Below are 12,762 nucleotides of genomic sequence, written 5' to 3' on the forward strand. Positions count from 1 at the left end.
AAGTCAAAATCAAGGTTAATGTGTATGTATGTGAATGCACGGAGTGTGGTTGCTAAGATTGGTGAGGTACAGGCGCAGATTTCCATGTGGAAAAATGATGTTGTGGGTATAACAGAGACCTGGCTCAAAGAAGGGCAGGACTGGTTGTTAAATATTCCTGGATACAAGATGTTCATGAAAGATAGGAAAGGGAAAAAAGGGGGAGGGGTGGCAGTATTGATTGAAGAGAGTATTGCAGTGCTGGAGAAAAAGGGGGGTTGAGGACAGAATCAATTTGGCCATAGCTAAGTAACAAAAAAGGTACGGTTACATTGCTCGGTGTTGTCTATAGGCCACCAGCTAGTGGGAAGGATGTAGAGAAACACATTTGAAAGGAAATTACAGAGAGTTGCAAAAATTATTGGGTAGTTATAATAGGGGACTTTAATTATCCAAACATAGACTGGGATAATAGTCTAAAGGACAGTGAGGGGCAAGAGTTCCTAGAGTGTGTTCAGGAAAATTTTCTACAACAATATGTTGCTCGTCCAATGAGAAAGGAGGCACTGCTAGACCTGGTTCTTGGGAATGAGGTGGACCAAGTGGATCAAGTATCAGTCGGAGAGCATTTATGGGATAGTGATCATTGTATCATAAGATTTAGGCTGACTATGGAACAGGACAAAGCAATCCAGGGTAAGAGCAATTAACTGGGGGAAGGCAACTTCAATGGGGTAAGGATGGAGCTGGGGCAAGTAAATTGGAGTCAAAAGCTGGCAGGAAAATCAGATGAACCTTCAAAGAGGAGATAGTTTGGGCACAGTCAAGGTATGTTCCCTCGAAGGGGAAAAGTACAGCAAACAAATCCAGAGCTCCCTGGATGACAAAAGAGGTAGAGGTTAAAATAAAGAAAAAGCGTGCTTATGACAGATGCCAGGTAGAAAATACTATTGAGAACCAGGCTGAATATAGAAGGTCCAGAGGGGAAATGAAAAAGCAAATAAGGGAAGCAAAGAGAGAGCATGAAAAGACACTGGCAGCTAGCATGAAAGGAAATTCCAAAGTTTTCTATAGGCATACAAATAGTAAAAGGGTGGAAAAAGGAGGAGTGGGACTGATTAGGGAGCAGAAAGGAGATTTACACATGGAGGCAGGGGGCATAGCTGAGGCATTAAAGGAATACTTTGCATCTGTCTTTACCAAGGAAGAAGATGCAACCCAGGCAATGTTGAAAAAGGAGGCAAGTCAGACACTAGAGGGGCTTAAAACTGATAAAGAGGAAGCATTAGATAGGCTGTCTGTACTTGAATTGGATAAAACACCAGGACCAGATGAGATGCATCGAAGGATACTGAGGGAAGTGAGGTTGGAAATTGCAGAGGCACTGGCCATCATTTTTCAGTATTCCTCAGACTCGGGGGTGGTGCCAGAGGACTGGAGAATTGCAAATGTTACACCCTTGTTCAAAAAAAGGGAGCAAAGATAAGCCCAGCAACTACAGGCCAGTCAGTTTAACATCGATGATGGGGAAACTTCTAGAAAAAATAATTTGTGACAAAATTAATAGTGACATGGACAAATGCGAGTTAATTAAGGAAATGGGCATGGGTGGCACAGTGGTTAGCACTGCAGCCTCCCAGCTCCAGCGACCCACGTTTGTGCGACCTGGGTTCGGTTCTGGGTACTGCCCGTGTGGAGTTTGCAAGTTCTCCCTGTGACCGTGTGGGTTTCTGCCGGGTGCTCTGGTTTCCTCCCACAGCCAAAGACTTGCAGGTTGATAGGTAAATTGGCCATTGTAAATTGCCCCTTGTGTAGGTAGGTGGTAGGAGAATGGTGGGGATGTGGTAGGGAATATGGGATTAATGTAGGATTAGTATAAGTGGGTGGTTGTTGGTCAGCACAGACTTGGGTGGGCCGAAGGGCCTGTTTCAGTGCTGTATCACTCGATGAAAGCCAGCATGGATTTCTTAAGGGAAAATCATGTTTAACTAATTTGATGGAGTTTTTTGAGGAGGTTGATGAGGGCAATGCTATTGATGTGGTGTACATGGACTTTCAAAAGGCATTTGATTCAGTGCCACACAACAGACATGTGAGCAAACTTGCAGCTCATGGAATAAAAGGGAGGGTAACAACATGGATACAGAATTGGCTAAGTGACAGGAAACAAAGAGTAGTGGTTAATGTATGTTTTTCAGGCTGGAGGAAGGTTTGTAGTGGAGTTCCCCAGGGATCAGTGTTGGGACCCTTGCTTTTCCTGATATATATTAATGACCTAGACCTTGATGTACAGGGCACAATTTCAAAGTTTGCAGATGATACAAAACTTGGAAGCATTGTGAACTGTGAACTTCAAAAGGACATAGACAAGTTGGTGGAATGGGCAGACAGGTGGCAGATGAAGTTCAATGCAGAGAAATGTGAGGTGCAGAACATGGAGAGACAAGGGTACGAGAGGATTTGAGTACAGGAGCAGGGATGTCTTGCTGCAATTATACAGGGCCTTGGTGAGGCCACACCTGCAATATTGTGTGCAGTTTTGGTCTCCTTATCTGATGAAGGATGTTCTTGCTATAGAGGGAGTACAGTGAAGGTTTACCAGACTGATTCCTGGGATGGTGGACTGACATATGAGGAAAGATTGAGTCGGTTAGGATTATATTCGCTGGAGTTCAGAAGAGTAAGGGGGGGATCTCATAGAAACCTATAAAATTCTAACAGGACTTGACAGGGTAGATGCAGGAAGGATGATATAAGGCGACATGATCGAGGTTTACAAAGTTATGAGCGGCATGGACAGAGTGGATAGTCAGAAGCTTTTTCCCAGGGTGGAAGAGTCAGTTACGAGGGGACATAGGTTTAAGGTGCGAGGGACTAAGTTTAGAGGGGATGTGCGAGGCAAGTTCTTTACACAGAGGGTGATGAGTGCCTGGAACTTGCTGGGAGGTGGTGGAAGCAGGAACGACAGCAACGTTTAAGAGGCATCTTGACAAATACATGAACAGGATGAGAATAGAGGGATACGGACCCCGGAAGTGCAGAAGGTGTTAGTTTAGGCAGGCATCAAGATCGGCGCAGGCTTGGAGGGCCGAATGGCCTGTTCCTGTGCTGTACTGTTCTTTGTTCTTTGTTCTTTGATGTTCCCGATGGTGGGGCAGTCCAGAACCAGGGATCATAGTCTAAGGATACGGGATAAACCTTTCAGGACTGAGATGAGGAGAAATTTCTTCACCCAGAGAGTGGTGAGCCTGTGGAATTCGTGACCACAGAAAGCAGTTGAGGCCAAAACATTGAATGTTTTCAAGAATGAGTTAGATATAGCTCTTGGGTCTAAAGGGTTCAAAGGGTATGGGGCGAAAGCAGGAACAGGTTACTGAGTTGGATGATCAACCATGATCATAATGAATGGTGGAGCAGGCTTGAAGGGCCAAATGGCCTACTCCTGCTCCTATTTGCTATGTTTCTATGTTACAATTCTAAAGGGGGTGCAGGAGCAGAGGGACCTGGGTGTATATGTGCATAAGTCATTGAAGGTGGCAGGACAGGTTGAGAGCGCGGTTAATAAAACATACAATATCCTGGGCTTTATTGATAGGGGCATAGAGTACAAGAGCAAGGAAGTTCTGGGCACTGCACTTTAGGAAAGGCGTAAGGGCATTGGAGAGAGTACAGAAAAGATTCATGAGAATGGTTCCAGGGATGAGGAATTTCAGTTATGAAGATAGATTGGAGAAGTTAGAACTGTTTTCCTTGGAGAAGAGAAGGCTGAGAGGTGATTTGATAGAGGTAGTCAAAATCATGCGGGGTCTGGACAGAGTAGATAGAGAGAAACTGTTCCCACTCATGAAAGGATTGAGAACGCGAGGGCACAGATTTAAAGTATTTGGTAAGAGAAGCAAAAGTGACATGAGGAAAAACTTTTTCACACAGCGAGTGGTTAAGGTCTGGAATGTGCTGCCTGAGAACGTGATGGAGGCAGGTTCAATTAAAGCATTCAAAAGGGAATTAGACAGTTATATGAAAAGGAAGAATGTGCAGGGTTATGGGGAGAACGCAGGGGAATAGAATTGAGGGAATTGCTCTTTCAGAGAGCCAGTGTGGATGTGATGGGCCGAATGGCCTCCTTCTGTATTGTAACAATTCTGTGATACAGCAGACAACATGTTTAACCATCCCCTACCAGATCTGTCTGGACCAGTTAAAACACTATTGGGTCCTGCTCTCGTCAGCTAAAACTGCTCACAATTCCAAGATCATCCGGGAATGCAAAGATAACCCCCGGTTTCTTTTCTCCACTGCACACTGTCTTCTTAAACCCTTCTCCCCGTCCCCTCCACTCTCACCTCCAACAATAAATGTGAGGAGATCATGGACTTCTTTGTCACTGAGATCGAGACCTTCTGATCAGCTGCCTCTGATGTGTTCCTTCCTTCCCCGAACCCAAATTTCCTCTAAAGCTCCTCCCTGCTTGAGTCCTGAACTCACATCCTTCTCGTGTTGACCTCCTATCTCCGTCATTCCCTCTCTGAGCTCATCTTGTCCATGAAAACCACCTCCCGTTCCTTCGACCCTATTCCCACTAAACTGCTGATCATCCAACGTCCCCTCCTGGTCCCCATGTTAACCGATATTGTTAATGGTTCTCTCTCCTCAGGTCAACATCTTCCACTATCCTTCCAATCTGCTGTCACACCTCGCTCCTCAAATAAAAACCCTTGACCCCTCTGTCCTTGCAAACTACTGTTCCATCTCCAACCTCCCTTTCCTCTCTAAGTCCCTGAACATGTTGTCACCTCCCAAATCCATTCCCATCTTTCCCGGAACTCCGTGTTTGAATCCCTCCAATCAGGTCTCCGCCCCTGTCACAGTGCTGAAACAGCTCTTATCAAAGTCACAAATGACTTCCCATGTGACTGTGACAAAAGTAAACTTTCTCTCCTCACCTGTCTGCAGCCTTTCACACGGTTGACCACACCATCCTCCTCCAACACCTCTCCACTGTCATCCAGCTGGGTGGGACTGCTCTCACCTGGTTCCATTCTTATCTATCTAATTGTAGCCAGAGAATTACCTGCAATAGCTTCTCTTCCTGCTCCCGCACTGTTACCTCTGGTGTTCCCCAAGGATCAATCCTTGGCCCCCTCCTAGTTCTCATCTACACACTGTCCCTCGGTGACATCCTCTGAAAACACAGTGTTAGTTTTCACATGTACAATGACGACACCCAGCTCTACCTCACCACCACCTCTCTTGACTCCTGCACTCTTGTTAAATTATCAGACTGCTTATCCGACATCTGAATGAGCAGAAATTTCCTCCAACATAATTTCGGGAAGACTGAAACTATTGTCTTCAGTTCCCACAACAAACCCGTTCCCTAATCACCGGCGACATCCCTCTCCCTGACAATAGTCTGACTAAACTATTCTGTTCGCTACCTTGATGTCATATTTGACCTCGAGATGATTTTCTGATCACATATCTGCTCTATCATTAACACCGCCACCTCCACCTCCATAACATCACCTGTCTCCAATCATGAATCAGCTCAACTACTTCTCAAACACTCATCCATACTTTTGTTACTTATAAACTTGACAATGCCAACACACACCTGGCCGACCTTCCAGTTTTCACCCGCCTTAAATCGAGGCTATTCAAATCTCTACTGCCGGTGCCCTGATACACATCAAGTCCCGTTCCTCTCTCATCCCTGTGCTCGCTGACTAACATCGGTTCCTGGTCAAGCCATTTTAAATTTCTCATCCTTGTTTTCAACCCCCTTCACAGCCTCACCCCTCCCTATCTCTGTAAACACCTCCAGCCACACGACTCTCTGGGATATCTGCACTCATCTAACTCAGACCCCTTGAGCATCCCCGATTTTAATCGCTCCACCATTAGCAGTCGTGCCTTCAGCGGCCTGGACCTCAAACTCTGGAATTCCCTTCCTAAACCTGTCTGCCTCTCTATCTCACTTCCCTCCTTTAAAGCACCACCCCCCCCCCGCTCCCCCTCCCATTAAAACTTACCTCTTTGACCAAGCTTTTGCTCATCTACCCTAATATCTCTTTAAGTAGCTTGGTGTCAAATTTTGTTTGATAACACTCCTGTGAAATAGAACAAAGAAGAACAAAGAAAATTACAGCACAGGAACAGGCCCTTCGGCCCTCCAAGCCTGCGCCGGTCCAGATTCTCTTTCTAAACATGTCGCCTATTTTCTAAGGGTCTGTATCTCTTTACTTCCTGCCCATTCATGTATCTGTCTAGATACATCTTAAAAGACGCTTTCGTGCCCGCGTCTACCACCTCCGCTGGCAACGCGTTCCAGGCACCCACCACCCTCTGCGTAAAGAACTTTCCACGCATATCCCCCCTAAATTTTTCCCCTCTCACTTTGAACTCGTGACCCCTAGTAATTGAATCCCCCACTCAGGGAAAAAGCTTCTTGCTATCCACCCTGTCTATACCTCTCATGATTTTGTACACCTCAGTCAGGTCCCCCCTCAACCTCCGTCTTTCTAATGAAAATAATCCTAATCTACTCAACCTCTCTTCATAGCTAGCGCCCTCCATACCAGGAAACATCCTGGTGAACCTCCTCTGCACCCTCTCCAAAGCATCTACATCCTTTTGGTAATGTGGCGACCAGAACTGCACGCAGTATTCCAAATGTGGCCGAACCAAAGTCTTATACAACTGTAACATGACCTGCCAACTCTTGTACTCAATACCCCATCCGATGAAGGAAAGCATGCCGTATGCCTTCTTGACCACTCTATGGACCTGCGTTGCCACCTTCAGGGAACAATGGACCTGAACACCCAAATCTCTCTGTACATCAATTTTCCCCAGGACTTTTCCATTTATTGTATAGTTCACTCTTGAATTGGATCTTCCAAAATGCATCACCTCGCATTTGCCCTGCTTGAACTCCATCTGCCATTTCTCTGCCCAACTCTCCAATCTATCTATATTCTGCTGTATTCTCTGACAGTCCCCTTCACTATCTGCTACTCCACCAATCTTAGTGTCATCTGCAAACTTGCTAATCAGACCACCTATACTTTCCTCCAAATCATTATATCACAAACAACAGTGGTCCCAGCACGGATCCCTGTGGAACACCACTGGTCACACGTTTCCATTTTGAGAAACTCCCTTCCACTGCTACTCTCTGTCTCCTGTTGCCCAGCCAGTTCTTTATCCATCTAGCTAGTACACCCTGGACACCATGCGACTTCACTTTCTCCATCAGCCTACCATGGGGAACCTTATCAAACGCCTTACTGAAGTCCATGTATATGACATCTACAGCCCTTCCCTCATCAATCAACTTTGTCACTTCCTCAAAGAATTCTATTAAGTTGGTAAGACATGACCTTCCCTGCACAAAACCATGTTGCCTATCACTGATAAGCTCATTTTCTTCCAAATGGGAATAGATCCTATCCCTCAGTATCTTCTCCAGCAGCTTCCCTACCACTGACGTCAGGCTCACCGGTCTATAATTACCTGGATTTTCCCTGCTACCCTTCTTAAACAAGGGGACAACATTAGCAATTCTCCAGTCCTCCGGGACCTCACCCGTGTTTAAGGATGCTGCAAAGATATCTGTTAAGGCCCCAGCTATTTCCTCTCTCGCTTCCCTCAGTAACCTGGGATAGATCCCATCCGGACCTGGGGACTTGTCCACCTTAATGCCTTTTAGAATACCCAACACTTCCTCCCTCCTTATGCCGACTTGACTTAGAGTAATCAAACATCTGTCCCTAACCTCAACATCCGTCATGCCCCTCTCCTCGGTGAATACCGATGCAAAGTACTCGTTTAAAATCTCACCCATTTTCTCCTCCTTTGTCCTTGAGTGGGCCAATCCTTTCTCTAGTTACCCTCTTGCTCCTTATATATGAATAAAAGGCTTTGGGATTTTCCTTAACCCTGTTTGCTAAAGATATTTCATGACCCCTTTTAGCCCTCTTAATTCCTCGTTTCAGATTGGTCCTACATTCCCGATATTCTTTCAAAGCTTCGTCTTTCTTCAGCCTCCTAGACCTTATGTACGCTTCCATTTTCTTCTTAGCTCGTCTCACAATTTCACCTTTCATCCATGGTTCCCTAATCTTGCCATTTCTATCCCTCATTTTCACAGGAACATGTCTCTCCTGCACGCTAATCAACCTCTCTTTAAAAGCCTCCCACATATCAAATGTGGATTTACCTTCAAACAGCTGCTCCCAATCTACATTCCCCAGCTCCTGCCGAATTTTGGTATAGTTGGCCTTCCCCCAATTTAGCACTCTTCCTTTAGGACCACTCTCGTCTTTGTCCATGAGTATTCTAAAACTTACGGAATTGTGATCACTATTCCCAAAGTAGTCCCCTACTGAAACTTCAACCACCTGGCCGGGCTCATTCCCCAACACCAGGTCCAGTATGGCCCCTTCCCGAGTTGGACTATTTACATACTGCTCTAGAAAACCCTCCTGGATGCTCCTTACAAATTCTGCTCCATCTAGACCTCTAACATTAAGTGAATCCCAGTCAATGTTGGGAAAATTAAAATCTCCTATCACCACCACCCTGTTGCTCCTACATCTTTCCATAATCTGCTTACATATTTGTACCTCTATCTCACGCTCGCTGTTGGGAGGCCTGTAGTACAGCCCCAACATTGTTACCGCACCCTTCCTATTTCTGAGTTCTGCCCATATTGCCTCACTGCTCGAGTCCTCCATAGTACCCTCCTTCAGCACAGCTGTGATATCCTCTTTGACCAGTAATGCAACTCCTCCACCCCTTTTACCTCCCTCTCTATCTCGCCTGAAGCATCGATATCCTGGGATATTTAGTTGCCAATCATGCCCTTCCCTCAACCAAGTCTCAGTAATAGCAATAACATCATACTCCCAGGTACTAATCCAAGCCCTAAGTTCATCTGCCTTACCTACTACACTTCTTGCATTAAAACAAATGCACCTCAGACCACCAGTCCCTTTGCGTACATCATCTGCTCCCTGTCTACTCTTTCCCTTAGTCATGCTGACTTCATTATCTAGTTCCTTACAAGCTTTAGTTACTACCTCCTTACTGTCCACTGACCTCCTCATTTGGTTCCCATCCCCCTGCCACATTAGTTTAAACCCTCCCCAACAGCGTTAGCAAAAGCACCCCCAAGGACATTGGTTCCAGTCCGGCCCAGGTGTAGACCGTCCAATTTGTAATAGTCCCACCTCCCCCAGAACCGGTCCCAATGTCCCAAAAATCTGAACCCCTCCCTCCAGCACCATCTCTCAAGCCACGCATTCATCCTGACTATTCTTTCATTTCTACTCTGACTATCACGTGGCACTGGTAGCAATCCTGAGATTACTACCTCTGAGGTCCTACTTTTTAACTTGGCTCCTAACTCCCTAAACTCTGCTTGTAGGACCTCATCCCGTTTTTTACCTATATCATTGGTGCCTATGTGCACAACGACAACTGGCTGTTCACCCTCCCCCTTCAGAATGTTCTGCAGCCGATCTGAGACATCCCTGATCCGTGCACCTGGGAGGCAACATACCATTAGGGAGTCTCGTTTTCGACCACAGAACCGCCTATCTACTCCCCTTACAATCGAATCCCCGATGACTATAGCCCTTCCACTCTTTTTCCCGCCCTCCCGAACAGCAGAGCCAGCCACGGTGCCATGAACCTGGCTACTGCTGCCTTCCCCTGGTGAGCCATCTCCCTCAACAGTATCCAAAACGGTATACCTGTTTTGGAGGGAGACCGCAGGGGACACCTGCGCTGCCTTCCTGCTCTTTCTCTGCCTTTTGGTCACCCATTCCCTTTCTCCCTCAGCAATCCTAATCTGCGGTGTGACCAATTCACTAAACGTGCTATCCACGACCTCTTCAGCATCGCGGATGCTCCAAAGTGAGTCCATCCGCAGCTCCAGAGCCATCATGCGGTCTAACAAAAGCTGCAGCTGGACACACTTCCTGCACGTGAAGGAGTCAGGGACATCAGCCGTGTCCCTGAGCTCCCACATTGAGCAAGATGAGCATAACACGGGTCTGAGATCTCCTGCCATTTTTAATCTTAAGCTTAATTTAGATAAATGAAAAAGGAATGAAAAGTTTTTACCAATCTCACGATAAAAAAAAAGAGATAGAAAAAGCTTTAGCTTATCTACACACCACTGAGTCCTTTTTTTTTGGTTAGAGGAGGAGGGCGGGTGGGAGACACTACACGTGTAGTGTCTCAGGTTCAGAAACAGCCCAAATATATAGGTTTTTACTTACCCAGCAGCCCCCTGGTCCGCCGAAAACAAAAGGAAAATTAAGTTTAAATTGAAACTGACCTTCCCAGCTGATCACTCGCTCAGCACTCTCTGCTTCCGAATAAGCTGCTGCAATGAAAGGAATACCTTGGGACGTTTTACTTTGTTAAAGGTGCTATATAAATGCAAGTTGTTGGACTAGTTTTGAGGTGTTTGCGAATTAGGAGGAAAGATAAAAGAAGAATTTTTTTGAGAGAAGAGCCCCAGTCTGGTCAGCCTTTCCCTGGGGAAAAGCTGCACAAACACCAGACCCTCTCTTGTACACCAGCAGCTGCTATTCTTCATGTACCAGCCTTGGCAATGAATGCCAGCAGGACATTGAGCAATGGGAGCCATCATGGTGGAGCCCATTCATCCAACATGCCTGGATTTTCCAGTGGGATTCTGATTAATAGTAGGAAGCCTGGCTGCGCTTCTCCCCCTCTGCAGACCAGTCACACTGAGGCGACATACAACTGCCTCATATTGAACCTGGGATCTCATGGTCTCAATACCACATTGGATAGTGTGATCACACACTGAGATATTGACGAACCCACTTGTGAAGGTTTACAGGTTCCTTACCAGAATTGGGTCCTTCCACAGTTTTTCCTCCAGTGCCTCCAGCACAGTCCGGTACTGGCCGGCCTTTTCGAGGCACGATGCTCCAACAACGACCAATAAATCCAATGCCTTCAGACGGTGCTGGCACCATTAAACACAGAAATCGATTGGCTAGGCAGCAGCGACTCAAGAATGCAACACATCAGACAGAAACATTTCACAGCACACCAGGTTGGCTTTAAATTAGTGTAATGCGCTCGGAACAGGAAGAGGCCATTCAGCCTCTCAAACCCATTTTGCCATTTGATCCGTCGCTCAACTCCATCTATGCAGATCACATAACTTCCATATCCCAAGGGATATACCCATACACCCTTACCCCACAAAAATCTCAATCTTGAAAACTCTAAGTGACTCCCAGCATCCACAGCCTTTTGAGGGGACAGAGTTCCAGATTTTTGCCATATTTTGTGTGACGATGTGCTTCTTGATTTACCTGCTGACTAGTCTAGCTCAAATTTTAAGATCATCTAAACAGCTCCATTAGATCACCCCTTAATCTTTCGGGCGGCACAGTGGTTAGCACCGCAGCCTCACAGCTCCAGTGACCCGGGTTCAATTCTGGGTACTGCCTGTGTGGAGTTTGCAAGTTCTCCCTGTGTCTGCGTGGGTTTCCTCCGGGTGCTCCGGTTTCCTCCCACAGCCAAAAGACTTGCAGGTTGGTAGGTAGATTGGCCTTTATAAATTGCCCCTAGTATAGGTAGGTGGCAGAGAAATATAGGGAGAGGTGGGGATGTGGTAGGAATATGGGATTAGTGTAGGATTAGTATAAATGGGTGGTTAATGGTCAGCACAGACTCGGTGGGCCGAAGGGCCTGTTTCAGTGCTGTATCTCAAAATCTAAAAATCTTCTATACACTAGACAATGCAAGCCTAGTCTATACAACCTGTTCTCATAGATTAACCCTTTACGCCTGAATATCATTCTGGTGCATCTGCATTGCATCCCTTCAAATGCCAAACTATCCTTCCTGTCATGCAGTGCCCAGAGCTGTATCTTCTTCTTTGGCTTCCTTGTCTCGAGAGACAATGGGTAAGTGCCTGGAGGTGATCAGGTGGCCCAGAGCTGTATACTGCGCTCTAACTAGATCTAATCAGAACTTTCTCTAACTGCAACATAACTTCCACCCCTTTGTATCCCAGCCCTCTTGAGAGAAGGCCAACATTCCATTAGCCTTTTAAGTTAATTTTTTGTATCACTAGCTCTTACTGATTTCTGTACAAGGATCCTTAAATCTCTCTGTTCTTCCACAGATCCTAGCTTATCATTCAGAAAATACTCTCATTTATCTTCCTTAGATCCAGAATGAATGAGCTTTCAAGTCCCCAGATTTATTTCCTTCAGCCACAGTTCTGTCCACTCACTTCATCCATTGATGTCCCTTTGCAACTTGCTGCTCTCATCTACACTATTTACTGGGTGGAATGATGACTTTGTGCAAGAGTGTTAATTGAGTGAACATGAATTGGATGTCCATTTGACATCTCTCCTAACTTCAGTGACTTCAATGGTCAGCCAACTTGCTTTACACTATCGCACAAATTCAACTTTACTCCCACTGTGCCTCCTAACTTAGGATGTGTGTCTTTTAAGTTGTGGTTGGGTGGATCTATATCAATGGATGTGCTTGGGGAATTACAATGTTTTCCTGTGAAATCCCACCCTTTACGACCTTGAAAAGGCTCAGTGGAATTGTGGGTTCCTTTTCAGGCCTTTTGATAGGCCCCAAACAGGACCAAAGCAATCGATCCTGGAGATATACCAAATGACCCTGTCCCTGGAATTTGGACCAGGGTCTCTGGCCTGTGAATAAGGCAGCCGGAGTTCTGCTCCCTGCAGTCACAGCAGAGGA

The 12,762-nt window shown here is 46.1% G+C and overlaps 1 protein-coding gene across 1 annotated transcript in view; it reads right to left on the minus strand.

Annotated features, from left to right (window-relative positions):
* LOC137384522 (protein HEATR9-like) overlaps window positions 1-12,762 on the minus strand; it is a 282,848-nt gene that overhangs the window by 106,723 nt on the left and 163,363 nt on the right. Inside the window, exon 14 of the mRNA XM_068058659.1 lies at window positions 10,871-10,990. Within this exon, the coding sequence (XP_067914760.1) occupies window positions 10,871-10,990 (120 nt within the window). The remainder of the gene's footprint in view (window positions 1-10,870; window positions 10,991-12,762) is intronic.

Source organism: Heterodontus francisci, chromosome 26, assembly GCF_036365525.1.
Source record: "Heterodontus francisci isolate sHetFra1 chromosome 26, sHetFra1.hap1, whole genome shotgun sequence".
NCBI classification, from domain to species: domain Eukaryota; kingdom Metazoa; phylum Chordata; class Chondrichthyes; order Heterodontiformes; family Heterodontidae; genus Heterodontus; species Heterodontus francisci.